We start from the raw sequence: 23615 nt of genomic DNA, 5'->3' as shown, positions 1-23615 counted from the left end.
ATGAATTGACCTAAACAGAACAAAGAGGCAGTTGGCAGTGTACAAAGATTACTCCAGTATCGCCAATTGCTGGAAAAAAATTCCCGCGATATTTTGAAGGATATTTGGAATTGTTCGCGGTATTTCAAAATTTTTATTTATTTATTCCACAATTTCTCACAGAACCCCTGACGATGGTCTGCGGAACCCCAGGGTTCTGCAGAACCCTGGTTGGGAAACACTGCCCTAGGCTCTAGCAGAGGTTGGAAATGGGTGACGGGAGAGGGATTATGTGATGATTCCCTGTTCTGTTCACTCCCTCTAGAAGGGCCCCTGGCATTGGCCACTGTGGGAAGACAGGATCCTGGGCTAGAGGGACCTTTGGTCTGTTGGATGTTCTTCTGTAACTGGTCACTTTGGGCAATTCAGCATCTGGCTGCTGGACAGGGAGGCACAGCCCGTGTGTTCATGTACCCATTAGTGGGCATGTACTGACGGCTCCCGAGGGCTCCCCCTCCCAGCTCTGCTGTCAGTGGGATTCATTCAGGCCCTGCTTACAGAGGGGTACTTCCCCGGGAGTTAAAATCCCTAATTCGAGGGGAAAGAGCTGAACAAGCTCAGTATCAGGTGGGGGACCCTGATATGGGGCTGAGGGGATAAGCCCCTAATGTCGGGGGGGGGGGGTCAATATACTAATTATGGGGAGGGTTAGCCTCCTAACTCTATATAAGAAAGGAGTAAAAGGGGCTCAGGAGCAAAACTCCCAAGCCCCCATCAATCTATGGCATTTATATGGGGGGAGCAAGCTGTCCCCACTCCTTGGGTAGCCAAGGAGACAGGCAGCTAGTCAGAATGTCGTTTGCCCCTGGCAAAGATGGCCGAAAGTGTGTTCTGCCCTCATTCAAAATGGCGTCTGACAGACGCCGGAACACAAGGTCGTCTCCGGCCCCGGAAGTCGGGGTGCATGAAGCCAGCCCCCACCGGAAGTTGGCGTAGAGAGCGCCCCGGATTAAGATGGCGCCCGCCCGAAGCAGCGAAAGGCAACGCGACGCACTAAAATGGCGCCCGCTTGGGAGCCGTGACGCAAGGTGCCCGGCACTAAGATGGCGGCGGGGGAAGACGGAGCCAATGCGCCCCTGACCAAGATGGCGGCGAGTGGTGGCGCAGGGAGGGGCGGGGCCGGGTTACCGCCCTTGTTTCCGCCCCGCACGGTAATGGCGGCAGCGGCGGCGGGAGGGGAGGGGGCGTTGAGCGAGTGCGCATGTGCACATCTCCATGGAGAGAAAAGGGGCTGAGGGAGCGAGCGGGATAAAGGGAAAAACCAGGTAACGGGGCCGCCGGGGGAGGGGCCACGCGCTGCTGGCGCGGCCCGGCGCTGAATGGCCGGGAGGTGCCCAGCCTCGGGGGCGGCACAGGCCGGGCTGAGCTAGGGGTGGGCTCAAGCGGGGGGAGGGGCCTGGCCTCCCTCCTTTCCCCCCTCGGGGCTCCTGGGGGGGGGTATTAGCGGCACCCGGGACTGTGGGGGGTGGGGCCCCCTTGGGGCTGGAGGGGCATCTCCTGGGGCGCCTCGCTCCCCCTGCTCTAGACACTCCCCCCACACCTGTCTCTCCCCCCCCTTGTGAGAGCCTCGTCGGCTGTGGGGTCCCCCTCAGCGCTGTCCCGCTCTGGGGGGTGCCCCCCTCGCTGCCAGCTGCCCTGCGAGCCCGGCCCTGCTCCGAAGATGAGGAGCCCGCTGTGCGACCCTGAATGGGCGAGACGCGCCCGGCTGGATGCGAGGCCCAGCGAAAGCAGCACTAGGCTTAGCTCGCTGCCTCATCGCTTCTCTGGCCTCCTCCTCCCTGGCCGCTGCCCCTCACTGGGCTCCCAAGAAATTATTGGAGGAATCCGTCTGGTGCCTGTCAGACGGCATCCCTCTTCTCTCCTCCCCTGCAAGGTGTGATTGGTCCATCCCCTCGCAGTGCCCCTGTTTACACTATCCCGGTGAACCCTCCTTTCTCTGTAGTCAGTCCGTCCGTCACCAGCCACATCTTATCAGGGGCTGCTTACGCTGCCTGTCTCCATGCACAATAATAAAGGCTTCTGCTGTTATCTTGTATCGCTGACAGCCCTCTGCACCTGGGATGGAATTGTTTGCTTTTCTTGTGCAGAGTTTTTGTGATGAACTGGTGTGTATGTGTGTGGGAGTAGGAGCGATCTGTTAAGATTGTGCTTTGTTTATTTTCCCTTTTATGCAGGCCTTATATACAGTTTACTTTTCTGTTCTAATGTTTAGATTGTTGCAAATGCAACACAAACTCACTCCCTCAAAAGAGCTTACAGCTTGTCTAAACACAAAGTAACACTGGTTTAATTAAAGGTATGATTTAAATTTGATGGACAACCCATGTAGAGCATCTTAAAATGATTTAAACTTGGCTTGTATAGGTTTACCTTACCTTTGGAAATTGCTAGGCACAAACTAAACCATGCAGCTAGTTTTAAAGTGATAGAGCAGTGCAAATCCTTTTGTGGTCACTTCTAACTGACATTTGCCTCTAAGCTTGTGTGGGTTCTTTGTGTAAACAAGGCCTTAAAATCTTTTGCAGAAACTGCACTGGTTTAAGCAAATTGCACTTAAAAATATTTAACAGTTGTAGATCACTCGTGATATTTATAACCAACACATCATATCAGTTTGTGCATGTAAACTTACTGACGCAAGCTAAACCAACATAAACCAGGTTTAAATCAAATTAGAAATGTCTGTGGCGTTTTTGTTCATTTAACTAAATAGGTTTTTAAAAAAAAGCCTTTAGTGCAATTTTGTTGTTAGACCAGTTCTTAGACAAACATGATGTACAGGATGGCAACTTCAGGACATTTTGTCCAGTGATATTATACAAAGAATTGTTTGAAGGTGGAGAGGTGAGATGCTTTGCATGTATGACTGGCCTCAGCATAGGGAGTGGCATAGAAAATATGCAGAGCCAGGAGTTGGAGAAGGTGACAAAGAGAGCAGGTGAGAGGGAGAACTAATATCAGACTCCTGTTGAGTGTTATGTGAGGGTTAGTGGAACATTGAACTTGACTCAGGTGAAAATCCAGTGCAAGAGGGGAAGGTAGCAGATTGCTGGGGGTAGTTTAATCCATTGCTCTGGATTGGAGGGAGGGAGGGAGGGAGAGGTGAATAATACTTAGGCGGATTCCTAAATTGAGGAAAAACAATGAGCAGTCTTGTAGCATCTTGGAGATTAACATATATAATAGTATCATGATCTTTTGTGGGCAAAACCCACTTCCTCAGATGACCACTCTGTTCCTGTGAGAGAGTGGGTTTTGCCCACACAAACTTGCTTTTTTTTTTTTTTTTTTTTTGGGGGGAAGTTGCAGACTAACAGAACTACCCCTTTGGGACTCCTAAAGTCAGAGTTTTACAAATCTCTCTATAGGCTTCCACTGAATCAACAAGCAGTTCATTAAAATATCCTTAAAACACCATTGGAAAGTCTTTCAAATATCTAACGCCTTGATCCTGCAATCTGCTGTGTGTGGGTGGACTCTTACAGTAGACATTGTGGCTCTTCTGCGTATAAGGCCTCCTTGCACATTGGTACCTAACTTATTAAACTAATCATGCTGTCTGGTGTATTAAAAATAAATCAGTCATGTGTGTTTGTGCCCAAGGTGCATAAAAGTGAGTGCCCCGCTGGCTGTGCTGTTTTTATTTAGCAAGAGTATTCACAGACCTGAGCGGAGGAACTTTCTGCTGTTAGTACATAGATATTGTACTAAGATTAGCTTCTGCATATATTTAAATTGTTGCTGTTGAAACAAAATTATCTGCTATATTTCACTTGGTCATAAAACAAACAAACAAACCTGTGCCCAATAGAAATGCTTAAAGTGTGTATTTAAAAAGTTCTGCTGTACAATTCAAAAGTAAATAGATGCTCCCCTGCCCTGTTGAAACACAAGCCCTGAGTTATCAAGAATGTGAAAGTGAAACTGTTCTCCAGAGTCCAAATGGGGAGAGATGATTAAAGGAGACATAAAGTGAGGGTCAGAAGATCGTTTGATTTTTGTTTTCACCTCTGAAGTGATTTTGGTGACAAACTCACATTTGATCCATGAATTTGACTTGGTAACTTCAGCTTTGTTTAAAAAGATCTAACAAGATATGCTTGGGAGGTAAAGATTATTTTTAAAATGTGTTTTTGGAGGGGAGACTGGGATGGGAAGATGGAAAAGTGAATCTTACAAGATCATGATATTTCTCTACAAGTCTGCTTCTCTGAGCCACTTCCACTGTCACCCTGCAGAGCGAATATGGTTCAGAGTGTTGGATCTTCTATGGAGGATTTCCGAGTTCTTATTTAACTGTTTATCAATTGTCTGATAGAATGGTCTCTTCCTTAAATGATACTGTCTAGTTATCAAACCATTTATTAACCTTAACTGCAAATTTCCCACTCATAATGTCTCAGGTTATTAAAACGTGGTGCTACAATGATATGAGCAATAAATAATAATGATAAAGTGGGTATTTAAAAATCTGGAGATTGTCAAAGTCAACTTGCTGGTGATGAGTTGGCAGCTTTCCCTGGTGAGCAGGGTGGTGGGAGAGACTAGAGCAGGGGTGAGCAAAAGGGCATGGAGGCCCTGCTGCTCCCCTGCCCCCAGGCCAGCACGGCCTGGGGGCGGGGGAACACCCAAAGCCTCCTCCCAGGGCTTTGTGTGCTCCCTCGCCCCCAGGCCAATCAGGACCTGGGGGTGGGGGAGTTGCGTGAAGCTTCCTTTGCCCTGCCCTGGCCCTGCAAGAAGCCCATGGCACTTCAGAGTTCCACGGGCTCCTCGCAGGGTAGGAGGAGGCTTCCTGCACTCTTCTGCCCCCAGGCCCTGATTGGCCTGGGGGTTGCAGAGCGTGCCAAGCCGTTTCCAGGGCATGAGTGCCTAGTAGGAAGGAGGGGCAAATGGACTCCCCACCCCCAGGCCAATCTTGGTCTGGGGGTGGGGTAGCCCTTCCCCTTCCTGTTTAGGCCCTGCCCCTTCCCGATGTGGCCTGGGGCTACTTCAAAATTTTTTGAAGTGGCCCCCGGGCAAAAATTATTGTCCACCCTGGGCTAGAGCATTGACTTCTGTAGAATTCTGTAGCTCATGATTTTGTTACATTTAACTTTTTGAATGATTGCAGTCCTTCTGACTGCAGAGGAAACCGTCCAAATGGGACCGTCAGCAGTTTGTGCTGTCTTGAGTGTGTGGATTGTCCTTGCTGCATCTTGTCCAACCTTCCCAAGCAAGGTTGGAGTGAAATTAATGAGACTGGTTGCTCTTTATGCAGCTGGGCAGAGCACTGTGGTAGTAGAAAACGAGTTGTGTTGTCATATATGCTGCTTGAAAAAGTTGTGAGCTGAAGTAGCACTAGAGCTGGTTCATGGGAAAGGAGGGCTCAGAAAAGATGCTGGGTAGGGATAGACCTCCGTCTTCTTGAACTGACTGGAGTAGAGCTAGAGCTACTTTCTGCTGCTGCTGCCCCACATAGTCATGAACCTTGGGAGCAAAGAGAGCATCTTCTGGAAGGCAGGACTGCAAATATATTGCACGTACTGGTCTTAGCTAGAGGCACCACCAGAACCTGGTAGCAATGCCAGACCGCGTAGCCTTTCATTCCATGGTGTTCAATGTGTTCTGTAGTGAACTAGCCATGGTCAACCAGCCAAACAGCCACATTATTCAAGACAACTAGCCACACTCAACTGGCCAAATAGCCACATGTGGACACCACAGCTTTAATTTATGCTGTGCTTTTTATTCATAAATCCCAAGGTGCATTACAGCTGTGAGTGCTGTCATCCCCATGTTATAGATGTGGAAATTGAGGCACTATAACTGGCCCAAGGTCGCACAGCTAGCGAATAGCAGAAATCTGGGGTCCTGACTTTGCTGCCCAGTCTGGGACCCTAGGCACACTTTGCAAAGGGTTCTGCCTCTCCCTATGATGGCAACAGGTTTTGCAATTATGGATGGATCAGTTCACTCCTTTTGGCTCATGTTCCAAGGAGTCTGCAGACTCAGGCAGGCCTCAGTTACACTTTGGTCAGGTTTTCAAGCTTTTCTTATCTGTGTCTGAGAGCAAGGAACACTTTATGAAAGTTAAGTCTACTGTGCCTGGCACAGAGGTCAGCCTTGCTCCCAGGCTTGTCTGTTGCCTGTGGTAGATAGAAGTGCTGCACCCTCCACAGGGTATCACCCATAGACCTTGCCAGTACCATCACCACTCTTATGCTGGCCTCTGGGTCAGTTCGTTTTCTTGGGCTAGTAGATGACTGGTACCTTTTTCAAGCCTTGTCTTTGGGTATAAGAGCTGGAAGGAATCCTTGTTCAGCAGAAATCCGTAGGCAGCACAGATGTCTTGCAGCTAGAGAGCTCCTAGAGGTCCTCAGGGATCTGTGAAAGTTCAAAATTCCACATACTGCCACCATTCCTATAGTTAGTTTCCTCAGTCTCTGCTTCCAGCTGTGAGAGACCATTCCAAAATATCACCAGAGAGAGAACATAGAAATAGAGTTAGCCAATGGTTTTGTTAGATTGATCCCTTCCTTAAAGAGGTACTGCCTTTTGAAGCAACTTCTCACTGGTAACACCTTAGATTATTAAAGTGGAATTTTTTAAATCTAGTGTTTCTTTTCCAGGCTATCTTGCTTTCAGTTAACTTACTGCCTTTCCCACCCATCTTACACAACGCATTTGAACTAGTCAGTTTAATTTCTGATTCTAGTTAATTTCATTTTCAAGGTTTGTGTTGTCAGCATCCCAGGTGCATATTGATTATAGTGGGATGAATTGTTTTCAGGAGATTATCACAAATGTTTCATGGAAACGTTTCATGGAAACATTCATGGCATTTAAAGTAATAAAGAACTACTAGGCCATCTACTCTGACCACTTGTTGGTCTTCTACAGTGTTGCCAAGTCTTGATCATGTCTCAGGATAGTTGGTGTTTCTTCTTTAAGGCCAGCAATTTAAGGATATGTCTCTATTTAAATTCTATGACAGCACAGCTGCAGAACTTCAGAGTGAACACTCTCTGCCATGACAGGAGGGGTTCTCCTGTGCTCCAGTTAATCCACCTTTCCAAGAGGTGGTATGTAGGTCAACAAAAGAATGTTTCCATTCAGTTAGCACTATCTATACAGATATGTCTACACTACAAAATGTCACCCTAATTTACGTCATCATAGAGCCACTGCTCTTTTTTAAATCACGTGTGTGTGTGTGTGTGTGTGTGCGTGCACAGTTCACTACTTGTGTCAGAAGCATGTGTCCTAACCAGGAGCTTATATTGATTGTACTCTCAGCGTGGGGCATTGTGCAACAGCTCCTGAAGGCCAGTAACAGTCAGTGTAAGCAATCCAACATCTACACTGACACTAGGTCAACCCAGCTACATCGACTGTGAATCTACACTGCTTGGGGAGGTGGTGTTACTAAAGCAGTAGAGAGGCATTTACATGGGCAAGAACCAAATTTAAGTAAGGAAATGAAATTTAACTTCCATAGCTAGGTTGATGCAGAGCTGGTTAGAATAAACTAACCTCACAAGGGTAGTGACTATACACAGTCTTAGCTGCCCCAGTCTAAACACAATATGGCATGATTTAATGTAGTACTTGGTTTTAGGGATATTAACTTTTGGGTATTTGTATAGATGTGTAACCTCTTGAAACTTTAGCAGTAACATGTTTACACGGGGGGCAGGGAAGGTGGGAGCCAGGCCTTGTGGGGAGCTGGCTTTTAAGCCAGCGCTCCATGAGCATCAGCTCCCATTCCCCCGACTTTCGCTGCTGCCTCTGATAAAGAGGCAGCAGTATGGGAGACAGGTAGCTCCATGGGAGCTGATATGTGTAGGGAGCTGGCTTGAAAGCCGCTTTCTGCATATACCGGATACCGCCTGCCATCTCAAACCCCATGCTGCTCTTTCTCTGTCTTAAAAGCACGTTGGCTCCTCCCCCTCCCGCTGCCTCTGAAACAAAGGCAGCAAGTGGGAGAGGAATGCATGTAGTCAATGGCATTAACTGATAAGCCCAGGTTATTCATGTAGTTGACTACACTTTGACATCCTATTTGGTTTTGAATTGATTTAATTAACCTGCTACCCAGAGTTCTGTAACAGTTCTTAATTTGATTAGATTGATTTTAATTTGCATCAAATCCTTAGCAATTTAAGCTAAATCAATCTTTATCTTTCTCAGTCCTTTCCATTTTTCTAATCACTGTGTGATACATACTGTATCTAAGGGATAAATCTGACTCCCATTTTTCTCGTGCTGGGGCACTAAGGATGTGAATGGTTAACTGGTGGGTGCTACTCCAGCCCCACGAGCCTGCCACAGGTGGGGGACACTTCAGCTTGGCCAAAGCAGCCACTGTCCATGATGACGGGGGCACTCCATCCCAGCTGCACCTTTTATGAAGCACCCCTTGCCTACCTGCCTTTTAATCAGTTAACCGGTTAAGTTAGCCAAATAACGTGATTTTACAGCCCTACTGGGCACCTCACACTTTTAATGCATTTATCCTGGTGAGGCAGGGCAGTTGTTTTATCCCTCTTTTACCTATGGGAGGCACAGAGCAGCTAAGTGATTTTTCCGAAGGTCACACAACAAGTATGTGCAGAGCTGGGACTTAAACCAGCTCTTTCACCTCCAAGGCTGGTGCTGTAGCCACCACTCAATGCTGCGCCACTGCTGATATAAACGAGTCTTAGCCTGTTTTTTAGGGGCACTCATGTCCCCATTGCAGACATTGCCCCATATTTGATATTATCATCCCCCGCAGGCTGTCTCAGCAGAAAGGCCAATCAATAAACGGGTCTTGGAGATGGCCCATCTCTAATCAACTGGAATTGGTTCTTCCAGGGTCTTGGAAGAGACACTCAAGCAGCTGCTATTCACACTGTCACCTTCCTACAGCTAAACCAGAGGGGCTTGGCATCCAGAGTAGTCAGTTCATCTCCTTTCCCCAACGCTATTCCAAAAACTGGCTTCTCCCTCCCCATGCTAAAATCAATCATTTCTCTGGTTAGCAGCATGTTAATGAATGATTCACGTGCAGTGGGTCATCCCAGTTACGCAACATGGCAGCAAGAAACCTAAAACAAACAGTGACCCAGACAGCTGCCAACTAAAACACTTCAACAGGAGGAGAAGAGAAACAGATCTCTGAAAGGAGGGCCATGGAGCCAGTGAGCTGGGTGGAGGTGGAGCAGAAGGGACTCTTGAGTTACTTCTCCAATTTTTCTGTGGAGATGGGGAGCCTGCAGAGTTGAGAGCAGGTTGTAATGGGAAGCGATATTGTCTTGTGCTCACAACAGAGCATTTGGGGCGTGTCTTCACTAGGAATAAGGTGTGTTCCTAACTGATGGCAGCTTCCTAGTGAAGAGAAGGCCATTTGTAGCTTCTGTGGGCATCAGCATGTGGAGGTGAAGGCTGTGGAAAGGGGAGGGTTTCCTTGGACCTGTGAACAGGTGTGAAAATGTCAGACTACCTTGTTTTCAAGAGGATTTCATTTCCTGGGAGTTCCCAGGTGTTAATTTACGTGAGTTAATAACACACCTTTAATGTTAGCAGGAAGGAGTAATGGCTGAGGGGAAGTTTCCCTAAGCAGTGGGGCAGCATGAAAGAAGGTGCAAAGCCAAAAGCAGCAGAAAGAGGCTGCGCAGGAGGAAATGAGGGGAGCTGTCTGGAGGATGGGAGGGTGCCAAGGCTGCCAATGTGAGGAGAAGGGGAATGTCTGATGCAGTAGAAGCCATTCAAACGGGTTCGAGGAGGCCAGAGAAGTTGAATTTACTGAGGAGCACTCAGCATGAACTATTTAGTATTGAGCTTCATAGGAGATCAAAGCAGCACATGCTTAAAGGAGTGAAGGCTTGTAACTTATAGGATGCAAAATGGGCTTGTTGCTGGGGAATGAGTTTAAAGTGCCCCACTTCAGGATTGGTTCTTAGCCCTGCACAGCTTCTTGCTTCTGTCAGTGCTCTCAAAGGAAATAGAAAATTATTGATGAGCAAGTTTGCCAGTGGCAGACACGTTGATGGAGTGATAATCGATGATGCATGCACAAAGCTGTGTGGATCGCTTGGTGAACTGAGTCCAAACATCAAGTATTTGAACACAGCCAAAAGGAAGATTCCCAAAAATGTAGGTTGTGCTTACAGTATGGCGTCTGGGAGTTCTGGAAAGCAGGCACACTGAGAAGGGCCTAAGGAGCATGGGGGGAATCCAAGCACCTACGCTCCCGGCATGATGCTATGGCAAAGAAAGCTCCTTGTTTGTGCCAGCAGGGAAATGTTGAGAAGGATTAGGCAGGTGGTGGGTTCTTTGTCTCTCTCCACATTGGTGTGACTGTTTCGGGAGTATCGAAGGGTGGCTCCTTGGGATCATGATGGCAAGATCTCTGGAAAGGGGAACTCATCCCAGTGTTCTTGTGTGGTGCCTGAACATGTGGTTGCTGCTGGCAAGAGCAGAAGGCCTGGCTGCAAGAACCAGGACCATATGGCAGGGACAATGCACAGATCCCCTGTGCCACCTTTCTCAGCAGCTACCAGTACCTGTCAGTGTCTGGGCCAGGCATGTGCCCTTGGGTCTGGCTGCCTGTGGCATGAGTATGTACTTTCCCCCTACTTCAGTGCCTCCTGCACCTGATATCGGTGCCTCTCCCTGAGCCTGGCTAATACAGGCCACTACAGTACACATCTTCCCTCCGGACCCAATAAACCATTTCCCTTGACTTCCAGACACCTTTAATGCCTCTTTCAGTCCAGGTAGCTGCTCCAGTGCCCAATCCCCTAGGGACTCCCCTTCTCTGGGGGGCAGGATTCAGCCTCCTTCCTGCCTCCCCCATCAGTGTGTCATGAGAGAAACTTCTAGAGGCACCCCAGTGGGAAGGGTTCACTGTCAATGCCTGGAGGTCACATTGCCAGAGGAGATCCCAAAGGGGGTTGTGGCATGAACATGTTCAGGAACCACATGCCTATATGTACCTATGCAGGGAGAAGAGAGCTGAGAGTGGCAGTCTCTGGCCTGCCAGGCAAAGGCAGAATGCAAGATCCAAGACCCATGCAGACTAGAAATAAGGTGCATGTTTTTACCAGTCAGGGGAATTAACCTTTGAAGCAATGTCCTGGGGATGTGATGGATTCTCCATCATTTGCAGATGGAGGTTGCAGTTAAGTTTGCAGATGATACCAAGCTGGGAGGGGTTGCAAGTGCTTTGCAGGAGAGGGTCATAATTCAAAGTGATGTGGATAAATTGGAGAAATGGCCTCAGATAAATAGGATGAAGTTTAATAAGGACAACTGCAAAGTGCTCCACTTAGGAAGGAACAATTCATGTCACACATACAGAATGGGAAGTGACTGTCCAGGAAAGAGTCCTGCAGAAATGGAACTAGGGGTCATACTGGACCATGAGTTAGATATGAGTTAGCAGTGTGATACTGTTGCAAAAAAAGCAAACATGACTCTAGGATGCATTGACAGGAGTGTTTTGAGCAAGACACAAAAAGTCGTTCTGCTCTACTCTGTGCTGATTAGGCCTCAGTTTGGAGTATTGTGTCCAGTTCTGAGCACCACATTTCAAGAGAGATGTGGAGAAATTGGAGAGGGTCCAGAGAAGAGCAACAAAAATGATTAAAGGTCTTGAAAACATGACCTATGAGGGAAGACTGAAGGTACTGGGCTTGTTTAGTTTGGAAAAGGGAAGACTAAGATGGGACATGACAGTGTTTTTCAGGTATCTACAAAGGTGTCACAGGGAGAAGGGGGCAGGGGGCATTGTTCTCCTTGAACTCTGAGGATAGGACAAGAAGCAATGGGCTTTAAACTGCAGCAACAGCAGTTTAGGTTAGACATTAGGAAAAACTTCCTGCCTGTCAGGGTGGTTAAACACTGGAATAACTTGCCTAGGGGGGTTGTTGAATATTTCAGCACTGGAATATTGAAGAGCATGTTGGATAGACATCTGTCAGGGATGATCTACAGTGTTTGGTCCTGTCATGAGGGCAGGGGACTGGACTCAATGATCTCTCGAGGTCCCTTCCAGTTCTAGTATTCTATGATTCTGTGATCATCTAATAGCCAAGACTGGATGTATTTCTAAGCAAACCCATGATTTTGGGCCTGGTGCAGGAAGTGATGTGTGACAGTGCCGGACTAGAGGGTCATAGTGGCCCTAAAATCTATTAATAGACTGGCACGGGAGGAGAAGGTTTCTCTAAACAACAGGGGAGAGCAGATTTGGGCGATTGCCAGAGTGTCATTGGAGAAGTGCCTGGGAAGAGTAAGAAGCTCGATAAGGGTGAGAAGAAGTGGATAGGAGTCAACACTGGTGCACAGCTGAGGCTGAGAGCAGTGCTCCCTGTAAGCTGAGCGCTTGGGTGGCTGCTCGGGAGGTATTCTAATGCTGCCCAGCTGATTAGCAGCACACCCACAGCTCGGTTTTGTGTTTCTACTGGTGGTGCACATTTGCTTACCTCAGTGCACATAACATTTGTTCCACACATGGATGGAAAACATTAGCGGGAACATTGGTTGAGAGATGGAAGGGGTGTTGCTGTCCCCACAGCGTATGCGCCCTGCCTTTGATAATCGATGTTCCTCCTTCCCAGGGTTTGGAAGACGAGCCTGTGAAGTGAGGCACGGGAGAATCCAAAACCTGCTCTTCTGATGCATAGCAGAGCCAAGAGATGAAGGGGTAAGTCCCAGAGGGTATGTCTACACTACCCCCCTAGTTTGAACTAGGGGGGGTAATGTAGTCATACGGAGTTGCAAATGAAGCCCGGGATTTGAATTTCCCGGGCTTCATTTGCATAAAGCCGGCCGGCGCTATTTTTAAATGCCGGCTAGGTCGGACCCCGTGCCGCTCGGCTACACGCGGTATGGGGTCCGACCTAGCCGGCATTTAAAAATGGCGCCAGCCGGCTTTATGCAAATGAAGCCCGGGAAATTCAAATCCCGGGCTTCATTTGCAACTCCGTATGACTACATTACCCCCCCCAGTTCGAACTAGGGGGTAGTGTAGACATACCCAGAGAGACAGATGGCTGTGTCTCTAACCAAGGTGTCTTTATAGGCTGTCTCTCTTAGCCAGAGACGATAAATAAATGGTAACAACTACAGAGCTGTGAACAGGGTGTCTCCAAATCTCTTTTTTTTGTCTCTCGGCTCAACTTTCACTCTCTCGACTCAGTTGATGAGCTCTCTCCAAGGTTACATCTGCTTTTACAGTCCGGACCGCATGTGTAGATGTGTCTGAGTAAGCTTGGCTGGAGCAGACTCACTGAAAATAACAGCATAGAGCCCAGGTATGATGCTGGTTTTAGCGAGCTAGCTTAGTTATGTCTGCACATAATGCAGTGGCACCTTCTGATTGCAGTGTGGACGTAGCCAAGAGTGTCTTCCAAGCAGACATGTCCTGAATTTTTACTGTAAAAACACAAACAGTAAAAAAAAAAAAGTAACTTTCACTGTAGCTGCCCCAGCTGTGGAACAGAAAAGACGGCCATTGACCTCTTCCGTTAGTCAACTCCCGCCTCTGGCTGATCGCATTCCACTCGGGGCTCCGCTTTTCAGAGCATCTGCGATACTGACCCCATGTCACCAACCGCCACTGCAGGAGCCTTTGGGTTCTTGTTCTGCTTCTGTCCTCACTGGCGCCTTGTTCCCCTTGCAGACAGCAGAAAGCGGCTGAGACTGAAGAGGGCACTGTGCAGATACAGGAAGGTGAGTGGCGACCTCCATTCCCAGCTTTGGGAGACTCTCCCCAGATCATTCTGTAGCCAAGGCTCCACCTAGGAAAATACCGTGATTCGGCTCTGTTGTTCTCACTGCCAAGGCCCCGGGTGGGATTCCCAGGGAACTGGCGATGCTGTGTCATGGTTCCCAGTGCAGCCCCAGTTGGAGGTGGCGGGATCCCTCTGCCATCTGACTCCTCTGGGGTGGGCTGGGTGAAGTGTTGGAAGAGGAGGTCGCAGGTCTTGGTGGAAGTGCCATCACAGCTGGAACCTAGGAGCTGCCAGCTTGCCTCTAGGCAACACCAGCTGCTGCAGATGTGAGAACCTGGCTAGAGCAGAAGTGGGACAGTCTGTGTCTCTCCCCCCCCCCCGCCCCCCACTTTGGGTCTCTAATAGAGACCGGCATAAGCCCTGAAGCTTGAGGTTTAATCTGCTGCTCACTCTTGCTCTCCAGAGATATGGCTGCTCCTGTGTGTCCCTTGCTCAGCTGTTGACCTCAGCAGCTGTCAGAGAAGCTGGGAACTGCCTGGCCAGGACAGGGCATTGTGGGTAGGGGTGGGGGAAGCTTCCATGGCTGCTGCCCGACAATTTCTTCCCTGTCATGTGCGCCCCTGTTCTCTTTCCTGAAGGTGCAGTGGCGACAGGCGAAGACCCCACCAGCGTTGCCATTGCCAGCATCCAGTCAGCAGCCACTTTCCCCGACCCCAACATCAAGTATGTCTTTCGCACAGAGAACGGCGGCACTCAGGTACGCCTGCCGCCTCCTGCAGCAGCAGCTGCCTCCTGCCGCCTTCTTATGACTGGCTCCCCCTCTGGTATTCCCTGGGCTGGGTGGGGCTGACTCTTCCTGTCCCTGGAAATATCTGCTGGGGGTGAAGGAGGAAGAAATGAAGCAGCCCGTGTGATCTGCATGTTTACTCCTTGGCCACATGTGCAACCAGTGCAGAAAACGTGCAGCTCTGTGAGCAAACTCAAGTGCCCAAGAACTAAGTCTCCAGGCTCACTAGTTAGGCCAGCTCCCTAGATTGCATCTGTGCTGTGCCAGATTCTGCAGCGCTAGGAGGGACCGTGCACTATGTGAGTACAGGGGGAATTGTGCCTCCTTATTGTGGGCCATCCCAAGCATCAGGGGAACCACCAGTGAGGTTAGGGGGTGGGCCGAGGGGGCCAGGCGACAGACGCATGGGAAAGGAGCAAGTAGTGGAGAGTGCAATGCAGAGACCGTAGACAGTGTGAAAAGCTGAAAGTCCTGGCCTGGTGCTCTGTGCTGAGCTTCTGTCGTTGCTGAGAGCTGGGACTGTATGAAAGGCAGATAAAATCCCCAGAGAGTGCCGTGCTGTGTCTGCATCGCCGCAGGTGGTAGGGGCGGGGAGGAGCTCTGCATGGTCATGAGTGGGAGAGCAGGTGCGAGACCTTCTCGCAGGCCCAACCTGCTTGGCACTGTGAGGAAGCTTGAGGTGCTGCCTGATGTCAGTTGGAGATCTGGCTGCAGTCTACAGGCACCTGGTACCAGGCCAGGATAATGATCTGTGCAAATGAGGCAGCCCCCACCTGGTACAATGAGCCGTGTCCCAGGCTGAGGCTGGGGGCAGCTGCCCCCGCTGGGTTAGTGACATCCAGGCTCCTACCCCACCTGTCATGCCGGGCACTTGCTTTGATGAACCCTGGAGAACTATTGGGCCGTGAACAGCTGGCCTGATTGGCATAGGACATGGAGTGGATTGGCAGGGACTTGGGTTGGGCAGCAGTGGAATTGGGTTGGGGGGCAGGGGAGTATATCCTGGACAGATGCTATTGTGCCACTGCAGAGAGCTGTGGGCCCAGCCTGCTGTCCTTGCTCCCCATTCCCATGGTCTTGGGGGGGGGAAGGAGCCCTGGGGCAGGTGGGCTTGTGAGGCCAGCAGACGGTTCCGCAGTGGCTGGCTGCTTGCATATTCATAGCGAAGCCGTGTGAACATGGCAGGCATTGGCCGGGTGAGCAGGGCTGGGTGCGTTCTGGCAGGTGTGCGCAGCCATGCAATAACCAGGGCTTTCCCCTCGCCCTGCCCCGTCTCTCTTGCTGCAGGGCCGGGTGGAAGTAGCGGAGGCTAATGCTACCTTTATCTATCCCAGACAGTGAGACTCAGGCAGTAAACGCCTCTTGGCTTTCTCCCGCAGGTGATGTATAGGGTGATACAGGTGGCCGAGGGGCAGCTGGATGGGCAGACGGAGGGCACCGGTGCCATCAGCGGCTATCCCGCAGCACAGTCTATGACCCAGGTGAGTGTCCCTGGGAAGCAGGAGGGGTTCAGTAGGAGCTGCCATGGCGACAGGCGTGAGGGCAGAGATGGCAGCGTTGGAGGGGCCCAGCGGGCTGGAGCGGTGCCAGTGCACTGAGGTCTGTGCTGCAGCTTGCTCAGGGCGTGTACTTCTGTCCCAGGCCTTGGGAACTCCCCTGTTCAGGCTGGAGACCCTGTAGAAGCTGGCTAACCAGAGCTGGAGCCTGGGGTAGATTGAGGGGCTAGGGATGTAATAGTGTAGTCGGTTAACCCAGAGCGTCTGCATTTCCCCCCCCCCTCCCACTTCCCCCCTACACACACCCTTTGCCATTAAATGTTTTAGCAGGCTGGCTAGCAGCTTGGCTCAGCTTGAGTCAGGTCTGGGACTTACCCCTGCTGCAGCTCTGCATTTAAAGTGTGTTAGGAGCCAGGCGGGCAGGTACAGGGGTAGTGTATCAATAGCAACAGTGTGGGGTGACAGGCAGCTGGTCCATGAGGGGAGCTGGTTTTTAAACTGGTTCCCCTTGTGAACTAGCTCCCGCCTGGCACCCTGCGCTGCTGCCTCGGATACGGCGGCAACAGCATGGAGTGGCAGGGGCCAGGGTTATCCCCTCATGGTCATGGGGGAGGGGTCGCTCCACATCAGAGATTCTTTCCTGAGTTCCTCCTTGTGCCGCCATGTGCAGCCGTCCACTCCCTGTAGCAGGTTGGGGGAGGGGGTCCCACGGCGCAGGGGAAGTGATTGGGTACATACTGAAGGGCCGAGCTCAGGAGGGGAAGTAGAAGGTTGCATCCTGTGCAAACTGGTCCTCTCTGGGCCCCAGCCTTGAAGCACAGCCCTGTTTGCTTCCCACTGAGAGGCGGGGAGAGGCTCTGTCAGCAGCGCCCGCGCCCGCCGGAGGCTCCATGCCCTGGGGCCATGCAGAAGGGCTTCAGGGGGTCCCTCAGCAGAGCTGTGCATAGGCCTCTCCTCTGGAGCTGGGCTGAAGGGCCAGAGTCAGAGGCCATTGTGTCTGGCTTGGGGGTCAGTACTCCTGTGGGGCAGCCTTCCCCTTCCCACTCAGACCCTACTGTCGGCTCCAGCAGAGAAAGGGAACTGCCTGTTGGGCCCTCCCTCTCTGAGACAGGCAGGGAGCCTGACCTGCCAGCTGAGATCGCTTGCACAGAGCCAGACAAAGCCCCCTCCGGACACCAGCCTGCAGCGTGGCCCATAAGGTCCCGCATTCTCCTCATAACCTCGTTGCATCCTCGGGGCTCACTCTCTGCATTCTGAGAACCTCCAGATCCCGCTCTCCTTCACCCCTCTCCACTCCAGGCTGTTATCCAGGGGGCGTTTACCAGCGAAGATGCCGTTGAGACAGAAGCTACAGCCACCGAGACCCACTACACGTATTTCCCCACGACAGCTGTGGCAGATACCAGCACTTCCACCGGTGCGGGGACAACGGCCACCGCGGTGGTGACCACCCAGAACTCAGAGGCCCTCTTGGGGCAGGCCACACCCACTGGTACAGGTTGGATGATTCGGGGGCTGGGACACCCAAACCCGCACCTGCAGCAGCCTGTGCTCTCAGAGTCTGTCTCCCGCGACTCCAACATGGATTAGCTGTGGAGTCCTGGATGCTGGCGGTGCAGCCTTCTGCTGCTACCACACCGATGAGCTTCCCTGGCCCAGCCTGACCTTTGATCCCCAGCTGCAGCTTGCAGGGATCCCCAGCTTGCAGGGCTGCCTTAGGGGGAGCAGGTCCCTGCCCTCCAACACCAGCACAGAGCACACCAGCGGGGGCGCTCTTCCCCAGAGATGCTTCACTTGCTTTGCGCTGGCATGTTGCTTCTAAACGGGTCAGTTTCCCTTTGGCTTCTTGTCGGTTTCACGGTCAGGTTCTCCCCGGAGCTGTGCCCAGCAAAGGGGCTGTTTGAATCAGAGAAGACACCTTCACTCTGATTTGATGTTCCTGTGTCCGTCCCCTCTTGTCCCTAGACCTGCCCCTTACAAGTCCAGAGCCTCAGAGGTGCTGAGGACTGCTGGCTTCACTGCCTCCTGGAAGTCAGGGCTGCTTCCACAAACTAGGCCACAAAGGGAGTGTCACCTGCATCCAGATGTTCAAGCCCTGATTGGGTCCAGGGAAGCTGCTGTAGATGCATTTCCTTCCTGTGTCCAGACATGCTGGCCGTGAAGCCTGGGCAGTCACCCCTGAGATGGGTCAGCTGTGCTCCCTCACCCCACACATGCGGCTTTCTCGTTTACCTTGTGAAAACGTTCCCCTTGTGAGCCCATCTCTTGTGTTTCCCACCCTCCAGGGCAGTTCTTTGTGATGATGTCACCCCAGGAAGTTTTGCAGGGCGGAGCTCAGAGATCCATTGCTCCGAGGACTCACCCCTACTCTCCGTGAGTGTTTGCTCAGTCCCATGCCTGCCTTCCCACTTCCTAGTAACCTTCTTTCTTACGTCTCCCACTTGTGCGGAGCGGGGGAGTCTTTGTTCTGACACAGCTCTGGGGAGCAGTTGTGGGCTGATCCACAGGGCTGGGAGTTGGGATTCCTCGGTTCTGTACCTGGCTGGCCCACGGGCTTGTGGTGTTACACCGCTCCCTGGCACAGTTTCCCTCCTTGTAACACAGGGCGGATGTTGCCTCTGCCCTGAGTAAAGGGCTTTGGGGTGTGACTCGTCACCCATTGCTGAGTGTCCGTGTTACAGTGTCTGGTGGGGCTGCTTGCTTTTCAGGAAATCTGAAGCCCCTCGGACGACCCGGGACGAGAAACGCCGAGCACAGCACAATGAAGGTAGGGGCAGAAGAGGTTTTGGGGTGGAGAAACGAGAGCGCCCCCTATTGGTAGTGGCTTTTGATCCAAGGGGAATCTTGCCTTCAGTAGATGTGAAGAGCCGTTTCCCTTGGTTAACTCTTGATCTATTCCCACCCAGATGGAAAAACTCTGTTAAGAAGGAAAGCACATGTCTGTGGGAGTGCTGTAGTTATCAGCCTGGGAAATCTCCTCCTAAGAAGCTTAAACTTAAAAGCTTAAACTTAACTCAGTCCTTTGAAAGTGTGGAAGTGCACAGGTAGGGCACCCAGACAGGCCTTAACTCTGCCTCCAGCCCTCCCTTGGAAGTTCCTCTCCTACCTAGGGCAGCCCCTGAAAGCCCCGGCCGTTCCCACCTCTGCAGGTGTCCTGTAAGATGATACTTTGGGAACAAGAGCTTGAAGCCACTCAGGCTCCAGCTGTGGGCATCTTAATTATGAGCAGCCTCTGTCCTTGTCCCATCCTTCAGCGTAAGGCCTTCTGTAGGCCCACAGGCGCGTCAGAAATCGGACATGTGGAGGGGCCGCTGCCCTTGTGGGTACCACAGCGATGATGAAGGTACTTTGTCGTTGCACTGGCTTGCCTTTCTGCCCTGACCTGGGTCCAAGGGCTTGCACTGTATGTGCCCAGCTCTCAGTTGGCCAAGCATGGTGTTCTAATGAAGAGAGGGGCCTGTTTGTCTCAGCAGCTCTCCCGCAGCTCTCTGTGCACACCGAAAGGGCAGAGGTTGCAATCCCAAGTAAAGAACTCAAATGTCTTTGTTCAGGGAGGTGATGTGGCATGTTCCAGACCGACATAGTGCCTCAAGCTTCTCCCCCAGCCTTAGGGCATTGGGGGCAGAGTTAAGGTGATTTGGGTCCCTGGCCTGTGCATTGCCCTTTGTCAAAGGTTGGGTTCTTCAGCTTACCCTCAGCTCTGGGTTTCCAATGACAGCGTTCTCTCAGCATGACAAAGGGACTGTGGCTGCACCCAGATAGGGGAAGTGGGTAGGGGCTTTGTTTCCCAGCAAAAGGTGGGATTAGCCGCTGCTGCCTCACCACTGGACTCTTGGTACTAGTGAGCCTAGTTAGCACAATCACCTCAATAAGCCTTAGGTCTCCTGTCCCCATTCTACCTTCTACACCCTTCCCCTCTGTGATCCAACCTCTGCCAGCCCCTCTTCTCCCCCATACTCCTGTTCCCGTCTTCTCCTGCCAGGGTCCCAGCTCCAGCCATGGCCAGGGTGCGTGTAGAGAAGTCCATCAAGGCAGGCTGTCTTCAGCACTCCCTAGGGAAACCTGGGAGTGAGGGCAGCCATCTGCAGATCCAGAGGCCCCAGGGCTGGGAGCTTGGGCCTGGGAGATGCTGTAGAAGGGGCCCCTGCAAGGTTGGGAACCTTCCTGAAATTCAATCTCCTCTGTCCCCACCCCAGTGGAGAGACGACGCAGGGACAAGATCAACAACTGGATCGTGCAGCTCTCCAAGATCATCCCAGACTGCTCCATGGAGAACACCAAGTCGGGACAGGTAAGGGAGCCCTCGGAAGAGCTGGTCACAGTCCAGGGGCCATGTAGGGGGCCCAAGTTGTGCTTCACTGTGCCGGTGTCGAGCTCAGCGCTCCCTCTGCAACCAGGGGCTTCCAGTAGCTGCCCTGCCCTGAAGAGGCGGCTGGGGGGTGCTGTGAATGGGCTTCCTACCTGTCACCCATTGGCTGAAACCTGTCTCCGTCTGCCAAGCCCTGGCGCGCTCAGATGCTCCCGTACCTGCAGATTTCAGTGCTAATGGCGCAGAATTGTGCTCTGGAGTCTGAGTCCTTGAAAACCAACGTCTCTAAATTCTCCAGCTGCAGAGATGCTGCAAATCCCCCTGTGGGGCGTTTGTGATGGGGGCCTGTAGGGCCGCCAAAGGGCAGGCGCAGCGCGGAGCTGTGAGGCTTTTGTGCACATGCAGACCAGCTCCACTATGTGCACGCTCCGGGCGGGGCCTTTATTTCAGTTTAGCACGAGCCGGGTGGTGATGGGATCCAGCAAAGCTGCACGGGGAGGCTGGGCATCCCCACAGAGCCAGGCACTGGGTAGCAGGGTCAGAGGCTCGTGGCTCCCACCGGCCCTGGTGGCCCTGTCCTGCGCTCTGGCCCGCGTCCCCTCCCAGCTGTGTGTCTGTTCTGCAGAGTAAGGGCGGGATCCTCTCCAAAGCCTGCGACTACATCCAGGAGCTGCGGCAGAGCAACCACCGCCTCTCCGAGGAGCTGCAGGGCCTCGACCAGCTACAGATGGACAATGAGGTCCTGCGGCAGCAGGTGAGCCTGGGATGCTGGGAGCTGTCCTGCAGGCGCTGGGGCCCAGGCAGCTGCTCCTGCATCCCCAAGAACCAATCCAGCCAGCTAGAGCAGATGGGCCATAGCTTGGGATCGGGCGGGTGACTGCCTTATCTGGCAGCTCTAAGGACGTGAATGGCCACAGAGCCTGGCTCTGCCCTCAACCCAGGCTGCTGCCCTGGGCAGCAGACAGGGCCTACCCTGCCGGTGGGCAGAGAGGGAAGGTGCGCCAGCCTAGCCAGCCCGGCACTGCTCTGGCACTCCGCGTGCCCATGGCCACTGTAGGGCATGAGTCGGGGAAGGAGCTTCCAGTCCAGTTTGAGGCGGCAGCCCCCCTCTCCCACCTCCCCATCCTCCTGCCCTGGCTAGGGCAGAGCCTAACGCCCTCTCCTCTGCCAGGTGGAAGATCTGAAGAACAAGAACCTGATCCTGCGGGCACAGCTGCGTCAGCACGGGGTGGAGATCATCATCAAGAATGACACCCACTGACTGGCACAGGGCGAGGGGGGAGCGGCTGGCCCTGGGCCCTTGGGGTCTGCCAGGGCATAAGGCGAGGAGAGAGACCCCCAGTCGTAACTGGCTGCAGGAAGCAGCTTTCACCTGCTGATGCTCCTGAACTGCAGGGCCTCGCTCTTGCTGTACAGACCCGTAAGCAGCAGTGTCAATGTCCTGGGCCTGACCAGCGCCTGCGCCTCCCCGGAGCCTGGCCCAGAGCCCCTGCCGTCCTGCCTCCCCCAGCACTTGCCCCTCCTCCCCCGAGCCTGGCCCAGAGCCTCCACCGCCCTGCCTCCGGTCAGAGACTCAGCCCAACTTCTGCAGCTGCGCCCCGCAGTGCTCCCACCCAGCCTGGGCCAGAGACTCGGCCTGCTGCCCCTTCCCCGGCAGAGCTGGTTTGAATAAAGCTGACGCTCTCTCTTTACACAGTATTTTTATTGCTACAAGGTAACAAGCTGGTGTTCTGCTCCCAGTGTGGCCCTCGCGTGTGGGCAGCCAGGCAGGGCGTGTGCCCGGTCACGGGGCCATGTGCACTCACATTCACCCCCTGCTACCTCCCTTGGGCCTCTCCCACCCATGTGCACGCAGTCTCCGGCTTGCACGGTAGCACATTCACAATCTGCCGCCCCCCCAGTTCCCCTCTCCTGTGTGCTGTCACCTCCTGGTCCCCACCGGAACCGGCATGGACGGCAGAGCCAGGCTTCGAGCCGCCCTGTCCTATCTCACCCCTTTCCTCTGCCCAGCTTCCCCGTCTGCTCCTCCGTGGAGACGGCCACTTCTTCCAGAGCTGCCGCTGGGCTCCGGCGTCTGCCCCCAGGCAGGCGCTGCCTTTGGCCATCACCACCCCCAGCCTGGCCTGTTTGACAGTGGTGAGTCAGCCATTGGCACTGGGGAAATCACTTCCCTGCTGCCTGGAGCGCCTTCACCTGTTGCCAGCTGGCAGCTGAGCCCCTGACCCCTTTCACTGCGGGGGAGGCGGATGCCGCAGCGAGCGCTACCCTGCCTCCCCTCGCCCCCCTGCTGGCACTGCCTGGCTCCTCTAGCCTCTGACTTTTTTAATTCTCTGAATTTAAAAAGCAGAATAAATAAACATAGTGATTTGTTTTTCCATGTGGTGCTGCTTTTATTTCACTGGCACGTTTCCCCCCCCCCCTTCCCCGCGATCCAGCCCTGAACAGGGTGGGTGGGAAAGAGGCCTGGGTCCCCTGCTGCACAGAGCTGGCTCACCTACAGTGGGAGGGCCCAAAAGGGGCTGCCATCATCTGGTCTGAGCTGCCCCTGCAGGCCAGAGAACTTCCCCAAGTGGGACCTGATGCCCTGCCCCCACACACTCCAAGAGGCTGTCCCCCAACTTTGGAAGATGAACTCTGGAGGGCGGGGGAGGGAGGGAGGCGCTGGGCTGGAGGGTCTAGAATGAAAAGCGCCAGGGGGCTGGGCTGGAGTTGATTTGCTGCCCCCACTGGGTGTCGGTGGAGGCGCTAATCCCCCCAGTGAGGGTCTGCGGAAGGGCCCAGTGGCCCCTTCATGCCCGTGTCCGGTTCTGGGCAGGCAGGCTCCATGGGGGCAGACAGGGCCAGATTAAGTTGGCTTTAGGGGCGGCAGCCCTGGGCTAAGGGGCCCCAGAAAACAGAGCTCCAGGTGGTCAAATGTGCAGAGCTTTTTCTGGGGCCTGGTCCCTGGGCTGCAGCCCCCAAATCCCCCATGTTCTGGCCCTGCCTGGCATGGGGCGGATCACTTCCACACACTGCCCTTCCTCCCCTTGCCCCGTGCTGGGCTGGAGCTGCAAGCTTGGGAGCTCCCTCCGCACCTGCAGGCTCCGGCCCCAGGAATCCCGGCCAATGGGATCCGGGGGGAGTGGTGCCTGCAGGGCAGCGGGCAGAGACGCCTGCTCCTCCCTCCTGGGACCTGTGCCACCGACGGGGGCCTGCCCCAGCCCTCAGCCCTCTCCTAACTCCACACCAGATCCTGTACTCCCCACCCCCACATTCCAGGCTCCTGGCTTGAGCCCTCTCCCAGC

At 53.1% G+C, this 23615-nt stretch overlaps 1 protein-coding gene across 12 annotated transcripts; it reads left to right on the top strand.

Annotated features, from left to right (window-relative positions):
* The first annotated feature begins 1075 nt into the window (after positions 1 to 1075).
* Positions 1076 to 22708, top strand: USF1 (upstream transcription factor 1). 12 transcript variants are annotated; one of them, XM_075908150.2, is made up of 12 exons: positions 1076 to 1190; positions 12624 to 12709; positions 13205 to 13319; positions 13688 to 13737; positions 14378 to 14496; positions 15906 to 16007; positions 17322 to 17520; positions 18308 to 18395; positions 18731 to 18789; positions 20219 to 20313; positions 20957 to 21085; positions 21503 to 22708. In XM_075908150.2, the coding sequence occupies exons 3-12, from the start codon at positions 13261 to 13263 to the stop codon at positions 21590 to 21592; spliced, it is 990 nt and encodes a 329-aa protein (XP_075764265.1). In that variant the 5' UTR covers positions 1076 to 1190; positions 12624 to 12709; positions 13205 to 13260; the 3' UTR covers positions 21593 to 22708. The 12 variants fall into 12 exon arrangements, with proteins under 12 accessions (XP_075764265.1, XP_075764266.1, XP_025036548.1 ...); XM_025180763.3 differs by having other exon boundaries at positions 1150 to 1304; positions 14384 to 14496; XM_025180764.3 differs by having other exon boundaries at positions 1150 to 1304; positions 17322 to 17514.
* The last annotated feature ends 907 nt before the right edge of the window (positions 22709 to 23615 follow it).

This window comes from Pelodiscus sinensis, chromosome 22 (genome assembly GCF_052426305.1).
Source record: "Pelodiscus sinensis isolate ZL-2025 chromosome 22, ASM5242630v1, whole genome shotgun sequence".
NCBI lineage: Eukaryota > Metazoa > Chordata > Testudines > Trionychidae > Pelodiscus > Pelodiscus sinensis.
Note: the sequence above shows the minus strand (reverse complement) of the source record. Positions and strands in the feature narration are given on the sequence as shown.

Bases quoted from the DNA above. Each gene is read 5' to 3' on its own strand.
- USF1 (XM_075908150.2), top strand. From the start codon at position 13,261: ATGTGTCTGAGTAAGCTTGGCTGGAGCAGACTCACTGAAAATAACAGC. The intron at 18,790-20,218 runs GTAGGGGCAGAA...TCCCCACCCCAG, and splicing joins CCGAGCACAGCACAATGAAG to TGGAGAGACGACGCAGGGAC. The intron at 21,086-21,502 runs GTGAGCCTGGGA...CTCCTCTGCCAG, and splicing joins ATGAGGTCCTGCGGCAGCAG to GTGGAAGATCTGAAGAACAA.